Here is a 22,450-nt window from a genome sequence, read left to right as displayed (position 1 = left end):
AGTACAGATCTTCTTAATTTATTAATTTAAAGTGGCACGTTACTATGTGGTAAAAGTGAAGTGAATTAATACTATTTTATTAGTGGTTCCTTGCAGTTTGCCTTATTTTCCAAAGTGATTCCTTTGTTAGAAGAATGTTAGTTGACACTAGTGATAGTTGTCCAGGGAGGAGTGACAGCCTTGAAAACTCATGTAAATCAATAGTGAAAAGTGAGGGACAGATCCTCAGCTGGTGTAAATTGTAAAACCTCCATTGAATTCAATTGAGCTATAGCAATTTAGGATCTGCCCCAAATAAGTATTTTGCGAAAGAACCTGAATTGTCCCCAGTAGATTACTTTTGAGATGTCACTGGTAGCTCTCCTGCACATATTGCCCCGAGTGCCTGCGCCAGCACAGTATAGAAGTTCTTTGAAAGGTAACACTGTGCCCCGTGGTACTCTAATATAAATTGTTGTAGCTCTATTGGGTTCAGTGTGCCCTTGTGCAAAAATGCAATGGTGACCTCAACAACATGTTGGAGCTAGAAGCAACTGCCTAGTGGAATTTTGGACTATGTTATCAACATTGTGGTAGCTGCTGTGAAGGTGAAGGAACAGTGGAGACTTTTCTCTCAACTTCTTGTTTTCATACTTTCAGAGTTTTTTGATGTGTAGGTTGATCCTGATGCAACCTTAAACAAAAACCCTGCATAGTGGTAGTTATGTTCATTTAGTAAAGAAGTGTTGCATCAGGTATCTAATATTACATCATGGTGCTTATGGTCCAAGGGCATCATTGTTCCTTAATTCAAATGGTTGTTGTTTACTTTCTTCAGAGTTTTTATGTGATGTTAATAACTTTTGAATTATGTACAGTAAACAACTTGTTACACATCCCACCCCGGGGTGACAACAAAGCATTAGCCTAGGGTAGCAAAACATTAGCCTAGGGCCAAGGGCAGCACTTATGTTGATTTTCTTCTTTCAGTTAATGGATTTGGAAGTGCTGTTTCTGCAATTTCCTGTTGTGATTCTCTGGTGGGCACAGCTCCTGAGTGCTTGGTTTGTCATGTTCACTTACTAGTATGCTCCTATGCTGTGTATTACAGGTTTCTAAGATCATAATATATACCATGGTCACATGCCTAAATACTCAAACACAAGAAGCAGCTGGCATCTGTATTCATTCCAAACGGAATCCCGAGTTCTTATGTCTCTGGGCCCCGCTCTTCTCTATCAGCCTGCTCCATGGAGCAAAGCTATGCTGGGTCCTGGGCCTCCTGTCAGTGAGGAGTCAGATCTGCAAATCAATGAGAATTTGTCCTTAATTTGTCACTTCTTGGAAGGGTCTTGGCTGATTCTAAGTTCCTCGGGTCTTCTGGGAAATTTTCCTACCGGCCAGACTGATCCGGTGGCTGCAGTTCAGTGGAGTGTGATGTGATTTCTCTTTATAGTTTTTGTCAATCCTATTATGATTTTTCAGGAGAAAAATGTTGTATGTGAGTAATGATCTTTTTAGATTGTATGCTGTTCAGGACGGGGACCATGGCTTCCTCTAGATTTGAATAGCCCCCAATGTATTTTGTCTGCCACTGTAATATAAATAATAATAATAATGGAAGATACTGTGACAGCCTTTTAAAAATAATACTCGCCCCTTTAAAGCTAGGAAATGAAGAGGTGAAGCTGAAAAGTTATCTGCAATGTTGGTTACCCTCCTGTCTTGCTGAGTTCATAAGGTATATATGAAACTGTAATTCTGAAGCCCCCTAATAAATGATAATATGCCAATGCTAATGCACAACAGATCAGGTTATTATAGGCACAGTAGAGCCATTACAATGTACTGTTTAAATATATATTTAGGGACTTTTTAACTGCCCATTTTTTCCCAGCTAAATCTTACAGGCTTCTTTGGAGTAGCCATCATGGTCCATTGTATAAATTCATATTATAGTGGCTTTCTGCAAAGGTGTGTTTTGACTCAGTAGAGTGTAACAGCTCATTTGGAATCGTTGCAGTCCCTCATGGCAATGAGTATTTAGGGACTCTTAAATCCAGGGGCAATTTGGCTTTGCACGTATGCATACAAAGTCTGTGTGGTGGAAATCCCTGTGGTGCTACATGGGTAGTGCAGTGCACAAAGTAAACTGCCTTCCTCAGTGAAACAACTTGTACTCTTACATAGATTAGGGGCAGAAATAAAATCCATCATCTCTCTCTCTTCCGCTTCCCCCTCAAAAAAGTACCCCAAACGACTCTCTATGTATTAAAGTACTAGTGAAGGCCATTGCCAGACCTTTTAACATTCATCATTTTAATATTTACTAGAGAAAGCAGACAATAGTCATTTTTTATAAAATAAGTAGTTTTCAGAATAGCTGTTCCTGTTCAGATCACAAGTGAAAATCAGTATGATGCTCTTTTTCCTGAAAGTGAGATGACTCTCAGCACTGGACAGATCCAGGTAACCTTATGGTCCAGGAAGGAACTGTACAAGCTTCCCCACACCACTCTGCCTATGCACCCCACAGCCGTGACTGACAGTACCTGTTTTGCTGAAGTCCTGGATCTTTCTTCACCAGAGGCTACTTAATCAGGCCAGAATGAGATAAACAGTGTGTTAATTTTGCATCAGTGTAGAAGAGGACTGAAGTATTGTGATTGTCTTATTATGACCCTAAGATAGGATTTGAAGTCAGCCTCATGAGGTGAAAGGTTGGAACAAATGCAAGCCCCACTGAAACCAAAGGAAAGACTCCAAGAGGGGTTGAATCAGGCCTTTAATCCTTTGACTTGCTTTGCCTCCTGATTTTGATGGTCCTTTGCAAACATTTGTGTATCAAAACCATCATGTATTTTGGTACGTAGAGCTGGTCAAATTTTTTTTTTTTTAAATTTTCACTAAAAATATTTGTCAACAATTGGAGCTTTTAAAATATTTTGACCTGAGTTGGTTGGAAAAAAAAATGTCATTAAAATTCAGAAATACCCAAAATATTGACTAGTTGTAATGGCACTATTGGAAGTCCCCAGCGAACATAGAATTAATACTGGGGGAAAAAAGAATTGTTCAGTGGTATTTATGAAATATGTTTAAAAAGTTATATGGGGTGTATTATACCGGCCTCTTGCCAGTGTTCTTATTCTATTTTTCAGTCCAGCATACTGATATATATGAAATTCATGCTTTTTATTTTAGTGAATATTTGTAATGCTTTGAATTCCTGTCTTGGCAGAGAATAATGATGCTTTCTAATTACAAATTTTCCAGCTAAATTTTAAATGAAATAAGGAACATATCTTTTTTTAACATGCTCTGGCCATATCATGCTGGCTATATCATTCATAATCTGTTTTTGGCCTTTGAAATGATGAACAGATAATTTTACTGTATTGGTTAAAGGATGTTGTAGCCACTAAAAGAACTCAGATCTGCAGCATTGGTTTAACACATTATTGCTAGGGCAAGCCTCAGTTTAATGATCCAGGTGCCAGTAAAACAGAATTCCAAAGGGGGAAAAACTTTGTGATATGTGAAATGTAACCTTATTTCTCAAAACTTTGGGGGCAAATGAGGCATAGAAGATATTTTCAAATGTATACTGTCTGAAACGTGATGTTAAATCTTTTTCCTAACTACTAATGCACTGCAGGATCCTTAGTTGAAGCATATAAGTTTCATGGATCTGCTGATGAAGGTGACATTACATGAGTCTAAGCAGTTCTGTGCAATGACATTAGATTGGCAGCTCCACTGCAAGCATTTTTAGCATCTTGAACTAGCTAAAGGTAATTTGTGCTGGTAATTAAGAAGATTGGTTTCATTTTTATGAGAAGGGATTTGGAGAAAAATTAGGGCCCTTTTTCAGAAGAGGACTTGTTTGCCAATGTGCTGTAGATTCTAATTGAAATTGTAGGAAGGAAGTATATACCTAATAGTTGGAGCAGGGTACTAGAAGTCAGGACTCGTGGGTTCTTGAAACAGCTCTGCCAATTATTTTGTTGGGTATACTCATCTGTACCCTGGTACACATCTCACTTACTAATAGGTGTGATGAGAGGCTCAGCCAACTGATGTTTGAACTTAAAAGGGGTTATACAAATACAGTACACAACTGACAGATGGAAGTGTTTTTGTAGTGTATAGATTTCAGGGGTGGCTTTTCTTTTTGCACCACAGCAACCCCTTGGTACAGATTTCAGGGACCAAAAAAAAAAGGGTAGAATGAGCCACTGAAGTGTTTAAAGGTAGATCACTGTCATACAGCACGCCTATGGTAGACACAAACTATCCTGGAAAAGAGCTTGCGAGCAGGGAGGAGGTCAAGAAGGAAAAAAAATCAGAAGAGTTGTAAATTAAGAAGGTAGTAGAGAAAGAACAAGGGAAAGGGACATGGAATCTCCTCTCATAGAGAGCAGTGTCAGAAATGTCTTTTTAAGCTGTTTCTTTTTTATTCATATAGATTAACTGGGAATTTCTAAAGCTGAGGGGTTTTTTTGTAATGGAAATAAGGAGCATGTATGAGTCAGTACTTTTTGAAAGCCCGAATCCTCCCAACTATGGCATTAAAAATGAGCAAAGGAAGGGTTAGCTGTCATGTTTCAGCCTTTGTTCTCGCCACACTCTAGTTGTTTGTGTGATAGGGGTACAAGACATAGTCACACATCTGTAGAGACATATTAACTAATAGGTCTTGAGGCCCAGGCACAAAATGCAGTGATTTTGGATGTGCCCATCTGTTGATTCAGGCAGGTGAAAGAGCAAGAGAGCAACAGCTATGAGTGCAGTCTGGGAGGGCATGGGTATCCAGAGGTATGTGTTGTTCAGAAAGATTATTGGACCCACTGGCGAGTGTGTGTTACAGGTCCCCCTCTGTGCCCCATTTGTAGAAGATATGATTCTGTTACAATCTCAAAGCCTTGGCTAAAATCTCTACAAAGCCTTGGCTTCAGCTGAAGCAGCTCATGAGTTTTAGCTCTGGAGGTCCCTGGTTCAATGTTTAGTGTGACAGCCAAGATGGCTGCCATCACACATGCTCAAATGCTTGGAAACCCCTCTGCTGCATTAAGAGAGCCTAGCAGTGAGAACCCACATATCAAGATGAAAAAATTAAAAAAATAAACTTTTCCCCCCTGTCCTTTGTCTCCAGGATCCCGTCTTCGCCAGGAGGACTTTCCACCGCGGATTGTTGAGCATCCTTCAGATGTGATAGTCTCTAAGGGAGAGCCAACAACTCTGAACTGTAAGGCCGAGGGAAGGCCAACTCCCACTATTGAATGGTACAAGGATGGAGAGCGAGTGGAGACTGACAAAGATGACCCCCGCTCCCACCGTATGCTGCTGCCCAGCGGATCTTTATTTTTCTTACGCATTGTACATGGACGCAGGAGCAAACCTGATGAAGGAAGTTATGTTTGTGTTGCGAGGAACTATCTTGGTGAAGCTGTGAGTCGCAATGCATCTCTGGAAGTAGCATGTAAGTAATCCAAAATATGATCACCACCTTCTAAAATTCATGTAAAACTTTGTAGTTGCTTTGATGTTAACATATAGCCCTCTCATGCAGTACCGAGTTAGCAGATAATAAATGTGGATAAGCATGTCATTTTACCTTTCACTATTACTCTTAGCCAAGCTGTTTTCACACACATCTATTCAGTCGCAATGACCATGCAAAATATATGATTTATACTGAGGTACTATTCTAGCCTGTGTATAATCATAATTGACATTGGCATGGAGGAATCCTAGTCTCCCTTTAATGAGTAATCTAATTTTGAAATTATGGGTCAAGTTGGTTATACTGAACCATAACATTAAAAATTTAAATATCATTTAATATAAGGGTGCACTGTCTCTTTCTCCTTATTAGGTCATCTGTTACTTCTGCAGAAGTAGTCAGTTTCCAGTCTGGTGACTCATGTACTATACTGTTGAAAGCCTCAATCCCTTCAGAGTTCCCTTCTGCCAAAAACTCAGTGCAGGTCTCATTCATTATGTGACTGGCATGTGATAATTGTTAACCATTTCTCAACATATCTAGAACAGTCTTATTCCTATTGATTGGCTCTATGTAACAGTGAAGTCATCACCGATCTTTTAGAGAATTTGAAATTACTGAGACCCTCATGCATGAATGCTCTGCTTCCAAGTGAACAAGCTGAAACAAGGTCATTTTATTTGCATCTTAAAGAAGCTTGTCTTTCACAAAATGTAAAGTTACTATGTGTTAACTGCCCCTAATTAATTATCTGGGTTGAAAAGGAGACGGGAAAGAAAAATAAATTTCAGCATGCAAAATGAAGTCAGTTAATGCTGCCTGTGCATTTTCATATAGATGAATTTTTAAAAAATGGTTAAAAAGCTAAAAACGCAATTCTTTTCTTAGACTTCATTTTCACTACAGGGAGGGTGCAAGGCCCTGATTCAGCAATCTTTCCCTACTCAGCAAAGTAGTTAAACATGTGTTTAACTTAAGCCCCATTGACTTCTGTGGTAAGCAAATACTTAAGCACTTAGGGTGAAGAGGGATGGACTTAAGCATGTACTTAAATGCCTTGCTGACCTGCGATCCAAGTATTTTGCCAACTTTTTTTTCTAGGTGGCTAACCTTTTTAATCTTTCAATTTCCAAATCCCTCCATTGTCATACAGCCACCCTTGTATGAGGATAAGAATACCTTCTCCATGGCTGATATCAGTTATAGTCTTTGAGAAATAAGGGAAGGAGTTCATATCTGAAACTACCAGAAGTAATTGAAGGGTATTGGAAGAACTGCTGGTTCAGTTTCCTTAAAAGAATTTCTCCTGCTTCAACTGACTTTTGTGTGTACAATGCAAAATGTTAGTTAATCTTGATAGTTTGTCATTATCTTCATACATTACAGAAAGGACATTCCCTTGAACTAATTGTCAGATGATATGGGAGCTAAACAGTAGAGCAGGGTAGGCCAATGCATTACCTTTCATTTCATAGAACCTTGTTTCAAAGATTTTTCAAATCATACCTGAAAGGTAATTTATAGTTTTCATTCAAGTCCTCAGTGAAGACTTGTCCCCATCACAAAAGCATCACATAGTTTTGCACAGTTTAGGATTGTAGGCATTTTTGCACTGCAGAGAAGGACAGCATGAGAGAGGTTGCAAAGCTATTTGAAGAAACCTACATTCTGTGTGGGTGTCCAACCAACGCTATTAGATTATTACTCTTCTGAGCACTTTATTCACATGCATGATTGTTGAGATCTCTGAGAGAGGTTATGTTGTCTTTATTACAAGTATAAACATGTTGAAATGTTTGGCTTCTTAACTTGCAGATTTGCCTGGTGCATGATAAGATTAAAACATCTACTGTCTGGATATAGAGTAAAAAAACTGGTGCAGTTGCACCTTGAGTCATCACATCAAAATGATTGGTTGTTTCAAAATAAAAGTATGCTTTTATTGCATCAAATCTTACTGATCTCTACTACAATGACTGCTGAGAGTCTCTAGTTACGAACTGTTCAGTCTCCTGAGTTACAATTTTAACCACTGCAGCTGGTGGCAGGTCATGCATGAACTAAAAGTCAGATAACAGAAGACTGTAAAAATAATAAGACCAGGTTTCATTGTAGATGGTGTTTTAGGGAAGGATCACAGAACATGAAATCTGAGAGCTGAAACCATAGCCAAAGTTTCTGTAAAGGCATCGTGCACCTGACACCAGATTATCTTACTGTTTTTGTACCTTTGAAGTTTAACTGACTGAATTCTCCAATTAAACTCTTTGGGGATTAAAGGGAACATTCCTGGGCCATTTAAATTAAATGGTGCTTTGTCTTTGCTTGAACTGAAACATGATGGTATGAGGGACTTCATAAAGGATGGTAGAAAAGTTTTTAAACATATTCATCCATGATTTAAGGGCAAGATTCTGCCACACTTACCCACTTTGTGAATAGGATCTATTGATTTCACTGGACTATAGACTCAGTAAAATACAGTCTTATTAACTTTGTGACCTAGACATCTTTTACAGCTTAGGTAGCATTGCTTCCAAAGAACATCGTTATGTTGGACACCTGTGTAAAAAGATTGTCACTTAATGCACCTGACTGGGATGCAGCTGTTACTGGAGACGGCAAAACTACTCAACACTTCCCAGTTTACTGCAAACGTTCATGTATTTTCTCATTCAAATGTCTATTTTTTTTTATTCTTAAGGATCTAAAATAAATTTCCAAATGGTTTGTAGGAAACAGCCCCTTTAAGGCTTTACATCAAGCTTTGTGCATCATAACTGTTTATAGGTTGTTGGAGACTCTCTAAAAGTCAATCTCCATTAGAGAAATGAGCTGTTGCTGATAACTGTTGTCAGCAGCCGGTGCCCCTGCACCACTTCAGTTGCTGAATTAAAAACCGTTTATCTGCTAGGTAGTTGGGACACTACAGCATTGTTAAGAGAAAGCATGATAGGCCACATTCTACCAGGTCTCACTCATGCTATCTGTAATGGTGTTGAAAACTGCTGTCTCTACCCTAGCGGTTAAACCTTTTTCAACACCCGATAACGAGGAGCTAGTGGGGTCCTTTTGCTGGTAACCATTGCCATGGATCATTTTTCCAGTGTAGGTGGACCCTAACTGTAGCAAAAGGGAAATGGCTGCTTTTCACAGATCTAAAAATACTTGAATCTCTCTTCTATTTTGGTAATTAATCAATAGTGAATTATTTAAATATCTGTATTAAATTGTGTCTCTTTAAAAATGTGAAGCTGAACAATCCCTTTGAGAAGGGGCACTTTGTAAATAAACATTTGTTTTTATTAGTCTCTCAAATTACTGTTGGGAAACTGCGCATGCTTTTGGTCTGGGCAAAGATCCAAGTGACTAACTGGTTCATTCTTGTCTCCTTTTCCTACTGTTTTGTATGGGCACCTACCACACAAACACCATGATTCTTGAACTTATTCATATTCCTGTGTTTAGTTGAAATCATTAGAACTACAAGGGGCCATGATTCAAGGAAGCATATAGTATTTAAAGTTAAGCACGTGCTTAATCCATTGCTGGATTGGGGCCTGTGGTTGCTGTCTTTGTTTTCCTAAAGAAAACTAAAAAAAAAAAAAAGTCTTACTCCTAAAGATTTTCAAAAATATTTTTATTTGAAAGCATAATTCATCATTGATGCATTTCAATCATGCTTGGGTTAGTATTTTAGTAAGAATTTCCTACTAACCAGAAACTAATTCCAACATTATTGACGGATCTGACATTTGTATGGGAATTGTGTTGCATTTTTTTAATAGTTAAACCATTAATAGTAGGCACTGTGCTCTTAAACCAACAGAAAATAGTTGTTTTATTCAAAAGAGAAAAATGTGTTTATCTTGAGTTTGTATGTTTCAAATACCACACACAGAATTTTTATGCAACTTAGAGTTGGTATTAGAAGCATCATAAATGAAATGCCCAAAATGTGCTTAGGATCATTTTAAATAATCTGGTATAAAAGGTAGGTTTTAAGTAATCTGTCTTTTGTGAAATGCCTTCAGTGCTTTTTAAATGTTTTGAAAATAAAAGCACTATTTTTCACAAAGCAAAAAATTGACATGCCTGAAACTATGGTGTGGAGTTTTCCAATGGGAATATTGGGAGACACATTTGCGGTAGCTACTGTAGGTAGGATTTCAGTTTCAAGCACTAGGGCGCCACATGTAAGGAACAGAAAGAGCATAAGGGGACCTCGCACTGACTCAGGCTGTCTCTGATCTACCCTGAGTCAGTGGCAGCCCCCAGAGATAACAGCTGTAGCCCCAGGTGTTAAATATGTGACAGCAGCTTGATCTATCGACCAGTGTAAAAGGGGGCCCTGGCCTAAATGAAAATTCATGAAAAATTGATGAAGTCCCCAGATTATTTTTTTTCCTTTTTCAGTGCTGTGCCAATGTAGTGAGGAGAGATTAAATGAGGTGTTGAATGCTTTAGTGGCAAAGAGGTTGTGGTTCAAAGGTTAGGGGTCATGAATAAAAAGATCATCTCCCTCCCCCACCCTTTGCTTTCTTCTAAAACAAAACACAAGAGCTTCTCAGATTAGCCAGGCTTCATTTTGCCTTTCATATCAAAATACAAAAAGAATAATTGTTCAAAAGCAGGGGTATTTTTCACTAAAAGGGAAGGAGTGTGGAGGTTGGGGCTGATACAAAAGAGTGAACAAAATCTGATTCATAATTCAATTGGAGAACCAGAAATAGATTGAATTCCACGACTGCAATATACATTTTGGCCTCCATCTTTCAGGGTTTGTGCTTGAACTGAAGTCATTAGGAGAAAGAAAAGGTCTTGCATTATTTATAGGTCACAGATTGCTGGAATAGCAAGCTTTGGAACACTCTCAAAACATAATGGTCCTGTTTGCATTAAATCCAAAACTAAATTGATGCTTTATCTGTATGAGTAAGAGAGGTTACAGCAGAAGACTGAGATTAGCAAGAGGAGTCGCAGGTGTTCTCCAAAGTGAGCCAAATCTTTTACACAAGAAATCTAATATTACAACATGTCCGTTTTATTTGTAAAATGTGAAGATTAAAAGATGAGAGGCATAAAATATTGACTAAACAATCATCCATATATTATAAAAATAATCCCTTCAGATATTCTATGAAGCTCTTGTAGAGGGCAACTGTGTGTTGATGACAATTAAATTAATTACATTTATCAAAGATACTTGAAATCCAAAGCACCTGCAAAATAACATAACATAGTAACCTGTGCCACATTGGCACAGTAAAGTGCATTGATGACCTTGGTCTAGTCTTTACTGCACAGATATTCCCATTTAGAAAAAAATAATTTCACAATTGGCACTAAGTGTTAGTGTCAGCAGGGAAATCAAGGGCTCAGTGGTCAAAGAGCTGATTTGCTCTCTAATGTTTGGAGGATGAATACGCCACTGCCATGCACCCTTTTTAGTCATTCACACCTTTGCCAAGGGACTGGGCAACACTACCTGTCTGAACTGGTAGTCATCTATGTTCACTTAGCAGGGATATAAATGACTACAGAAAGTGGAATGCAATGGCTAGTGGTCCTTTAAGAACCTTGCTGATGCAGAAGAGCAGGACATTAGAGTGAAGCTGGTACTGTCCTTCCCATACTTCAGTTTTTCTGGGGATAAATATGGTACTCCTGGGCTGTCAACAGAACACATTTCATGAGTGCAACATTCCTTTTAGAGGTGAAAATTGTGACAGATGTGATAAATAAGGATGATACATTAAAAGAAAGAATAGTTGAAATGCTTTAAGGGAAAAAATGACGGAATTTCACACTTGAAGTGGGATAAAAAATAGACAGATGTGGTATCATCTTGTCTGGCTGCCCATCAGCACTGTTCACTGTCAAAAATGTAACTTATGATGAGATGTAATTGTACTCCTTCTTTGCCCTCAAAGTCTCCCCAGTGTGGAATTCCTAATCAAAAAGTCTGTTAGTCTTTAACACACATGCACAACTTCCATCAATAGTGATGAGAGGTGTATATTAGTCGGAGCATGAACTCAGCGAACCTGTATAGTATCAATGTGAAAAAGGCCAATGGCTTAAGAAAAATTGAAACAAAAAAATCTCTCTACAGGATACTTCTGTAGCAGGAAACTGGTTATCTGGTATAATCCACTGGTGGTTACCACTACAGGAAGTTACAGTATGATAGAGCATGTCAGTAGATGATACACACACATTTATTTCAACAGTGAAAATATGAAAATAGAGAACCATATAACTAACAGTGAGTGAAACCACTTCAGATAAACCACGATCTGAAGCAAACATCAGCTCAAATTTCTATTTGAGGGTCAAATAAGTTTTCTAATTATTTCATTTATAATTTAGTATGTATTTATAGGTCACAATCTAGTCCTCTGGGAGTAGCAGGAACAGATCTACCACGAGAGAGGCTTTTTTGTGTGTGTGTTATTTCCTATTTGGCTGCAGCCAGAGTAGAGCGGAAATATGATGGAAGATCCTGTTCTCACTAGATATCCAACCTATGAGATCAGGGTGAGTTCCGACACATCTGGACTTTTTCAGTACTTCTCCAAACTTCACCTTCTGTGGTTAGCATATTTCTCGCTATCTGATTCAGATAGTGCTCTAGCTCCCCAAGTAACTATATTGAGCAAAGAAAGGTAATCTATTTCAAAGTACCTTTTACTGATTAAGGTCCTGATCCTCCAATAGGGTACCCTAGCCCCACTCCTCCACCAGTTTGTCTCCACATGGGCACCGAGGCTCAGTTGTAGATTCAGGACCTAAAATGTTAGCGACTATTCTGTCACTCCTGGCTGGAATATGACTAAATGGGACCTGGATCTACGAAAGTTTCAAGTACCCATAAACAACAACAAAAAAGGCAGTCATTTTTGGTCTCCTTGATCTTTTCCCCTGTTTCCTCTCCAATCACCCATTCCCGGGGACCTGTCATAATGGGCTGATCTTCTCTGCAGCTCTCCACACCTTGGATAGACTATTGGTTTCTCACCCCCCCCCCCTCCAAAAATGTTAAGGGCAAAGCAAATTTCTTTAGGATATCCAGTTTCTCCTCTGAAATTATCTGCTCAGTGCCCACTACTTTCTCTTGCACAAAGCAAAAGCTGACATTTCATTTTGGAAGCTATTTTGCAAAGTTGTTGATCTGATTCTGCTTTTTAATAATCTCTTGCACATCACTTCATTTGATTTTGAGGCTCCCTTCTTTCCCTCGCCTTTGATTTTTATCAAGCCTGCCGTTTATATAATTTCTGAACAGTCTACTTGATAAAAGGTTGAAAGCTAAGCAACTGCCAATGAGTCATGTATTATTATCTTTAAAATACCTCCCAGTGTGTGTGGGTTGAACTTCTATTAGTCTGTGTTTCATGTACTCATTCTGTGCTCGACATTTTTCTAATTTTAGTCAGTCCAGGAAATAACACAGCGGATCTCGATAACGCTGTAACATCAAATTATTTAACACATTTGCATTTCCACACCTCTGCTCCCTTTGCTGAGAAAACTATGAGTGCCATTTGAATATTAATTGAAATACTGGCTATTGTTGGCATATGCCTCAGACATGTTGTACTACTTTGTGATGTCAAATCAGATAAAAAAAAATTCATTTGAAGCAACACTCCAGACCTTTCATTTGCAAACACTACATGATCTAAATACTAACAAAGTACGTTACACTGCTAATTAACAGAAATCATTAGGGCAAAGTTGGTGGATGTTATACATTAATGGGCTGGCATTCAGATAATCACTTTATTTGTTCATGGAAACTAGACTCTTATCATTCCTCCTTTTCCTTTTTAACACTCATCCTTTCTATCTTCATTCACGAAGTTCTGTGCTTCATTTTTCTAGTCTCCAGGCATTAAAACTTCACCATGGCTTTTGATGATGATGAGCCATTTCAAGATGTTTATATTGGTGTTTTTGATTGGACAATCTGATAATATCTGATGGCTCTACCAGTGGGAGGAGGGAGAGGAACCAGTTCCCAGTAGACAGGTATCTGTTTCACATCTTTCAGTGAGCACACATGTGGGCTTCGGTGGATGCTTCTGGTGTTACTCTTTCCTGTGTGGGGAGAGTAATCTTCACTTAAGCATCAACTCACTCCTCAGCAAAATTCTAACATTCTTTTCTTTTCAGCCCTATATGCAAGTTAGACTATCATTTTCTTCCATCACTGATACCTGCAATGATGTACAAAAGGGTGTGAATTCTTGTGGTCCTGCTGGACTCTTCTCTGATCCTGCATGCCTAGGTAGAGATAGTGGCCGTGTCATTCAGGATTGACAATGACTTCTTCCACCTTCAGCTTTCTTGGAAACTTTGTCCTATTCTATTTGTAATAGGGTCTGTTATTTTTTTTTTTAATTCACTTGGTGAAGTGGTAAATGCTGAAGAAATAGAGATGTTTCAGCTTGTAGAGAATATGACGGCTTGTCCTCTCAATGGGCTGAGCCATCACTAGACCATTACTCCTGTGACTCTCATTCTGCCTCCATTACCAATTCAAAGCCTTGGTCCTGCTTTTCAAAGACTTTGACAGCACAGTATTAGTATTGTATTAGTAACCACACCTCCAACTATGATCCATAAAGAAAGTTGCACTTTCTGGGGTAATGCAGCTCGCAAGACCCAGGATGAAAGGTGTGAGAACCAGAGACAAAGTGTTCTTGGAGTGAGGAGTGCTAGATGTTGAATGTTCTTCCAGAGGAGTTTAGAATAATCCCAAATCTGACTACTTTTTAGATCACATTACAAGACCAACTTTTTTTATAAAGCTTACCTTCCATAATCAGAAATGTATACATAGCACACCCCCATTTTATAACTTGGCAGGCAGGGACAGAGAAATTAATTACATTTCTTAAGGCCGTAGAAGAAGAAGTCATAATGAGATGAGATTAAAATGTAGGAGTTCCTGTGTTTTGTCCACTAGAACCACACCTTCCACCTGATGTGAATGTGTAAATTCTCCCAGCCTTTCACTTTATGTCAGAGAAATACAATAGTGGCATCCTTGAGGCAGCCTTCAGATTTCTTCTGACAAGAAATATAAACTCTTGGCAGATTTAAAGTGCATACTTGTATTTTTTTGAATAGATAGGGGGTTTTTTATGCTGATGAATGAAACTGCAAAGCTTTGGTGTGGATGAGTGCCCAAAGGTTTTGAACCATGTGTAAATGTGTTAGTTTTGAAAAAGAAATGGGCTGGAGTCATACTAGAAAAGACTTTGGGATGTTTGAGCTTGCCCCAATTGTAGCAGAAACCAGGGTGTACAGACACATCAAACTGCAGGTGGGGACAAAAGAAGTGAATGACTTTTTCAAATTTTCAAAAAGATTTGGTTTGCAATTTAAATGAAAATTCAGAATGTGTTTTACTTCAGAATAGGTAGTTTCCTGATGCTACTTATTTTTAATGTAGTAGTTGGTTAACCTTAAACAAGATTTACTCCTGGTTAGATAAGCACTCAGCTGATTGGCTATCAGTTTAGACCTTATTCAAACTATTCTAACGCATCCGACCTCTAAAACTGGGTTTGAAATCTTGCAGATAAAAGCTCTCTGGTGAGATTTTCACTACCACTTTTATGTAGTCCATTGAAGAGGGTGGAAATACACAAGAAAAGGCTATTAGGGTATTTTAGCACTTACATGTCTCCTCCTGACTGAAATCACAAAAGTACAGAGATTGTGAAAAATAATGGTTAAAAGCATTGGGTTCGGGTGAAAGATTAGGTCACTCTTAATTATCCCTGAAACACTTTCCCCATCTTTACCAGAGAGACCATCTTTGGGGAAGTGGGGGAGGAATTCTCTGTATCATGCAGAGTTCAAAATGGAATTTTTTTTTCTTCTGTAGAGAACATGTTGAATCTTTGTTTTCCTCAGATTAAAAATATGAACAAACTGGTAATGTAAAAAAATATCTGTGCAGTACAAATCAGTATACAAATTAGAAGTTGGTGAATTAAATCAGAAATGGTAGGGCCTCCTAGGGAAGAAGTTCCTTCTGCCCGTTTCAATGGGTGGAGCTGAGAGACATGAGTTGAAATGGGGGGGGGGGGGGGCGAACCCTTTCACATTACACTCTTTTCAATTGCCATCAATAGGTCACCTGTCCCGAATTGAAGTGACTCTTCTTTCTCCCTGGGTACTTATGTGGATCCAATTGTAGTATTTTAGCATCTCAAAAATGTTTAGTGAGATTAGCTCAAAGGGCGTTGTAAGGATAGGAAAGTACTATTATCCCCATTTTACAGATTAGACTCAGAGAGACTCTGACTTGCCCAAATTCACACAGGAAGTTGAAGACAGGTTTCAACCACAGGACCATCTGTCTTTTTGTTCTTCCCACTCTCTACCTGTCATTAGAAATATAACAAAAAAACAAAATCTGTTTTCACTTCTTCTTTCACTCTGACAACACACATTTTCTGGCAACATATACATGTCAAGACAACGGGTAAAATAGAGGCCTCCCTTAAGTTTTATGTATTTTACAAGGAATTAACTAATTGTGTAAATTCTGTTCACAATCACCTTGTGGCAAGGTTATGAGACTTTTTTTCTTTTTCAGTGGGATATTCAATATAAACCATAGCTTATAGATAAGTTGTCTGTGGGGAAAGAAATCATAAAAATCATGGACAAATGGTTTCCCTTATGAATGCAGTCTAAGGGTATGTCTACACTACGAGAGTAGTTTGATTTTACTTAAATCGAATTAGTGGAACCGATATTACAAAGTCGAACGTGTGTATCCACACTAAGAACAGTAATTCGACTTTGTGAGTCCACACTAATGGGGCAAGCATCGACATTGGAAGCGGTGCACTGTGGGCAGCTATCCCACAGTTCCCGCAGTCCCCGCTGCCCATTGGAATTCTGGGTCGAGCCCCCAATGCCTGCTGGGGAAAAAAATGTGTCGAGGGTGGTTTTGGGTAACTGTCGTCATTGAACCGTCACTCCAGCCCTCCCTCCCTGAAAGCGCCGGCGGGCAATCAGTTCGCGCACTTTTCTGGTCAGTGACAGCGCGGACGCCACAGCACTGCGAGCATGGAGCCCGCTGCAACCATCGCTGCAGTTATGGCCGTTGTCAACACCTCGCACCTTATCATCCACCTTTTTCAGAGGCAGATGCTGAGAAATCGGGCGAGGAGGCTACGGCAGCGCGGTGAGGACGTTAAGTCTGAGAGTGGCACAGACCTCTCGCAAAGCACGGGACCCCGCGCCGTGGACATCATGGTGGCAATGGGTCATGTTGATGCTGTGGAACGGCGATTCTGGGCCCGGGAAACAAGCACGGACTGGTGGGACCGCATAGTGCTGCAGGTCTGGGATGAATCACAGTGGCTGCGAAACTTTCGCATGCGTAAGGGAACTTTCCTGGAACTTTGTGAGTTGCTGTCCCCTGCCCTGAAGCACAAGGACACCCGGATGCGAGCAGCCCTGACTGTCCAGAAGCGAGTGGCCATAGCCCTCTGGAAACTTGCAACGCCAGACAGCTACCGGTCAGTCGCGAACCACTTTGGCATGGGCAAATCTACCGTGGGGGTTGCTGTGATGCAAGTAGCCAACGCAATCATTGAGCTACTGCTCTCAAAGGTAGTGACCCTGGGAAACGTGCAGGTCATCATAGATGGCTTCGCCGCGATGGGATTCCCAAACTGCGGTGGGGCTATAGATGGAACTCACATCCCTATCCTGGGACCGGAGCACCAGGCCAGCCAGTACATTAACAGAAAGGGCTACTTTTCAATGGTGCTGCAAGCACTGGTGGACCATAGGGGACGTTTTACCAACATCAACGTCGGATGGCCGGGCAAGGTTCATGACGCTCGTGTTTTCAGGAACTCTGGTCTGTTTAGACGGCTGCAGGAAGGTATTTACTTCCCGGACCACAAAATAACTGTTGGGGATGTGGAGATGCCTATAGTGATCCTCGGGGACCCAGCCTACCCGCTAATGCCCTGGCTCATGAAGCCCTATACAGGCGCCCTGGACAGTGAAAAAGAACTCTTCAACTACCGTCTGAGCAAGTGCAGAATGGTGGTGGAGTGTGCTTTTGGACGTCTCAAGGGGAGATGGAGAAGCTTACTGACTCGCTCTGATCTCAGCGAAACCAATATCCCCATTGTTATTGCAGCTTGCTGTGTGCTCCACAATCTCTGTGAGAGCAAGGGGGAGACGTTTATGGCGGGGTGGGAGGTTGAGGCACATCGCCTGGCTGCTGATTACGCCCAGCCAGACAGCCGTGCGATTAGAAGAGCCCAGCGGGACGCACTGTGCATCCGGGAGGCTTTGAAAGCTAGGTTCCACAGTGAGCAGGGTAACCTGTGACTATTAAGTTTGTTTAAAGAGAAGCTGAACCTGCCCCTGTTTCTTTACCCACTTAATGTTGACTATCCTCTCCAGTTACATACCCCCTTCACCCCGTTGCCCCCCTTCCAACACACATTTAAAAATAAAATAAATGGAACTTTGTTCATTAACACCATTTTCTTCATTAAGGGTTTTGTGGTAAAGGGTTGAAACTGGGACGCAGACTGTGGTGGGGAGCGGGTGTAGTGATGGAAAGGACGCTTCTAAACTCGAGGAATGACAGGCTTCTGCTCCTAGAGCGGTCCGCAGTGGTGGACTGGTTGTTTCAACGGAGCCTGCCACCCCTCCTTTTTGGGACTCTGTGTGTGGGGGCTATGTGACTTTGTGGCGGGGGGAGGACGGTTACAGATCCCCTGCTGCGTGGCTCTGTCATCCAGGCTAAGGACCGCTGCATAAGATCTGTAACCGCCCTCCCCCGCCACAAACTCACATAGCCCCCCCCACAGAACATGAAAACCACCTCCCAAACTGACCAGGGTGCCTAGTGACTGCAATGTGTGTGTGACCTGCTGCTGAACCTGCCCCCGTGTCTGTACCCTGGTAAAGGTGACTGTCCTCTCCAATTACCAACCCCCTTTCCCCCCTTCAAACACACTCTCCTCTAAAAGAACCTGACGGAAACAGTAATTAACAGAAACATATTTTTTATTAACAACTACACAGTTAGGGGATGACACTGGGACGGGGGCTTGGGTGAGGTGCTTTTGGAGTGAAGGAAAGGACTTATCAAAACTTTGGGAATGAGAGCCGTCTGGTACTTGAGCAGTCTGCAGGGGTGGAGTGACTGTTTTCACGGCCCCTGCCGCCCCTCCTTCTTGGGACTTTGGGTGAGGGGGGGATGGGACTTTGTGGTGGGCAAGGGCGGTTAGAGATAGACTGCAGCGGGGCTCTGTCCTCCTGCCTCCGGTCCTGCAGAACATCTACAAGGCGCCGGAGCGTGTCCGTTTGCTCCCTCATTAGTCCAAGCAGCGTTTGAGTCGCCTGCTGGTCTTCCTGCCGCCACCTGTCCTCCCGTTCGCTGTGTGATCGCTGGTATTGCGACATGTTCTCCCTCCACTGGGTCTGCTGTGCCGCCTCGGCACAGGAGCAGCCCATAAGTTCGGAGAACATCTCGTCCTGTGTCCTTCTCTTTCGGCGCCTAATCTGCACCAGCCTCTGGGAGGTGGATGCTGGGGTAGGTCGGGAGACACTCGCAGCTCTGGGATGGGAAAAAGGGAGTGAATTCCTCACAAAGATACATTTTTGTGAACAATGAACATAGTCTTTCTCTGTGAACAAGACCATGCACAGCACCTATCACATGCGCACTCAGGACAAGGTCGAATTTTCGGCCTTCCCATTCACTGCCTGGGGTCTTGGAGTACAGATCACACAAGCGGGGCAGGACAGCGGAATTCGGGTAGCAGGTGGACATGGTAAGCCGTAGACTTTTGGCTGCTGAAAGCTTAATTTATAGCAGTGCCCTCCTTTCACGTTCAAAGCAATGCCCCTAGCGTTGGCCAGTTCCTGCTGCCGGCAATCCGGCCAGCATGAACTCTGCCCCGTCCCACCCCCCTGGTGGCTGTCCCCGGGAAAGATCCCTGTATGCTGCCCCTGTCCCGCCCCCACCGCGTGGCTGTAAACCGCTGGTTACAGTTATGTAAAGGAACAGGCAATCAGTCCTAATACTAACATTCCCCTAATTTAAAGCAGGTCACCATGAGTGATATCACTCTGATGAGGATTTCGGACACAGAGAAAGACTGCATGCTGCGTGAATGCCAGCAAAAACCAGGGCCGTATGCGGCCATGCTGTGTGAGGCACTGATCCCGGAGTACTTGCTGCTAGCCTGGCGCGGAAAAGTTTCCTACCATGGAGGACGCAATAAGGCCGCTCTCCCCAGGAACCTAATGCAAAGGCTTTCAAATTACCTCCAGGAGAGCTTCGTGGAGATGTCCCAGGAGGATTTCTGCTCTATCCCCGGACATATTGACAGAATTTTCCAGTAGCTGCACTGGCAAGGACTAAAAAGTAGAGCGCCTAGGGCAAAGTAATCATGCAAAACCGGACATTTTGAGATACTTTTGCAGTAGTTCCACTGGCAAGGACTAAAAAGTAAAGTGCCTAGGGCAAAGTAATCATGAAAAACCCATTGTTAATATTCCATTCCTGTTCTGATCAAAATAAATGTTTACATGTTTAAAACACTTACCGACTGATCCTTCCCCTGATTCAGGGTTAACGCCTTGGGAGGGTTGTTAAGGGATCTCCGTGAGGATGATGAAGAGATCCTGGCTGTCGGGGAAATCAGCGTTGTATGCGCTGTCGACTGCCTCGTCCTCCTCATCTCCTTCCTCATCTTCCCCATCCACGAACATCTCCGAGGAAGCGGCCGTCGACAATACCCCATCGTCAGAGTCCACGGTCAGTGGCGGGGTAGTGGTGGCGGCCGCACCTAGAATGGAATGCAGTGCCTCGTAGAAACGGCATGTCTGGTGCTGGGATCCGGAGCGTCCGTTTGCCGCTTTGGTCTTCTGGTAGCCTTGTCTCAGGTCCTTGATTTTCACGCGGCACTGTGTTGCATCCCAGCTATATCCTCTCTCCGTCATGGCTTTGGAGATCTTCTCATAGATCTTCGCATTCCGTTTTTTCGATCGCAGCTCCGAAAGCACGGACTCATCGCCCCACACAGTGATCAGATCCAAAGACTTCCCGATCAGTCCATGCTGGGGCCCTCTTTCTATTCTGCGATTGCATGGTCACCTCTGCTGGAGAGCTCTGCATTGTTGCCAATGCTGCTGAGCTCGCCACGATGTCCAAACAGGAAATGAGATTCAAACTGGCCAGACAGGAAAAGGAATTCAAATTTTCCCAGGGCTTTTCCTGTGTGGCTGGTCAGAGCATCCGAGCTTGGACTGCTGTCCAGAGCGTCAACAGAGTGGTGCACTGTGGGATAGCTCCCGGAGCTATTAGCGTCGAATTCCATCCACACCTACCCTAATTCGACATGGCCATGTCGAATTTAGCGCTACTCCCCTCGTCTGGGAGGAGTACAGAAATCGATTTAAAGAGACCTCTATGTCGAACTAAATAGCTTCATTGTGTGGATGGGTGCAGGGTTAATTCGATTTAACGCTGCTAAATTCGACATAACCTCCTAGTGTAGACCAGGCCTAAGTGCCTGTATGCACTTTGAGGAATTAATAGTGTGGAGTCCCAGAGTTTGCACTCTCATGAGTAGAATCTATTGATTGTGGACCTGACTCTGATCTCTCTCACACTTGTGTAAATTGGGGAGTATCTCCGCTGGTGTAAAACTGGGGAAAATGAGATCAGAATCCGTTCTAACTTTTTCAGGCTGGATTTGCATCATATTTCCTTATTATATACCTGTATAGTGAACCAGTGAATATAAGATAGGATCAGAACGCCCATGTTATCAAGCCCTTGTACTGTTGTTTTTCATTCCAGCACTGCAGTGGTGTTTAAATGTAGCCTTTTCACCCATCTCTTGCAACTGATTTGGCCTTTCAGAATGACTGATCACAGGGCATAGATCTAAACAGAGTCACAGCAAACAGGTACATGAAGGGGACAGTTTTATTTGAAGTGAAGTTTAAACTGTGAAACAGAATTGCTGCACAAATAAGCTATACAATATATCTGAAAATATCATTTATAATTCTAATATCCTTATTGCCAATGTTATGAGAAAAATATATTCTCAAGTTATAATGAAACATGGAAAGTATTATTTTACAGCACACTTTACAATATATAAATGCTGCATAAATTGCGAGTAATACCCTTAAAAGTTCTCATGCTCTGGATACTGAAAGGAATGCTCATGTAATCTTCAAGCTTTTAAATTATGACAAAGCTCCTTTGTTAAGAACACAGTGAGCTCAATTTAATTTCAATATAAGATGGGTAGATTTCCAGCCAATTTTATTTAATTTGGTAGAATCCACTATATAATATTATCTCTAGTATATTTGCTTTATTTTCCCCTTTCCAATTAGTCTCATAAATATGCAAAAGCTAATAAAAGAAACATAGCATAATTTCCCCCCACAAATTCAGACTTACAAAATTAATTGTACATCCTGATCATGATTTTTCTGATTTAGTGGCCTTTTCTGGCTTTTGCTGTAGTGTCTGTGAGAAAATGTTTATATAAATATTTCTGTCACCCAATAGCCCAGCATCTTTTGGAGCTTAAGGCCAGTATCGGTGTCTATACTTATTTCCATATGTCGCATCAGCTGCAGGAAAAATGTATGCATTTCTGCCAGCCATTTTTCCATCACCTATCCCAGAGTCCTCAGTTGAGGTGACCTCTGGAGTGACTGGTGTGGTGAGTGATGTAGTTAATGAGATCCAGCGACATCATGACCCCGACCCCTCATGGCCCTGGCTCTCCTCATCCATCTTCTTAGCCTCACAGACTGTAAGGCAGTGTGTGGAAACAGGATTAAACAAGTGTGAATAAACAAGTTCAAGAGCTTTCTGTCATGACTGCCAACACTGGACAGCAGCAAAGTGAGAGACTAATAACCCGA

The 22,450-nt window shown here is 41.5% G+C and overlaps 1 protein-coding gene across 1 annotated transcript in view; it reads left to right on the top strand.

Annotated features, from left to right (window-relative positions):
• The first annotated feature begins 4,501 nt into the window (after positions 1–4,501).
• ROBO2 (roundabout guidance receptor 2) overlaps positions 4,502–22,450 on the top strand; it is a 587,768-nt gene continuing 569,819 nt past the window's right edge. Inside the window, exons 1-2 of the mRNA XM_065421111.1 lie at positions 4,502–4,571; positions 5,135–5,461. Coding sequence (XP_065277183.1) covers positions 4,502–4,571; positions 5,135–5,461 — 397 coding nt within the window. The remainder of the gene's footprint in view (positions 4,572–5,134; positions 5,462–22,450) is intronic.

This window comes from Emys orbicularis, chromosome 1 (assembly GCF_028017835.1).
Source record: "Emys orbicularis isolate rEmyOrb1 chromosome 1, rEmyOrb1.hap1, whole genome shotgun sequence".
NCBI classification, from domain to species: Eukaryota; Metazoa; Chordata; order Testudines; family Emydidae; genus Emys; species Emys orbicularis.
Note: the sequence above shows the minus strand (reverse complement) of the source record. Positions and strands in the feature narration are given on the sequence as shown.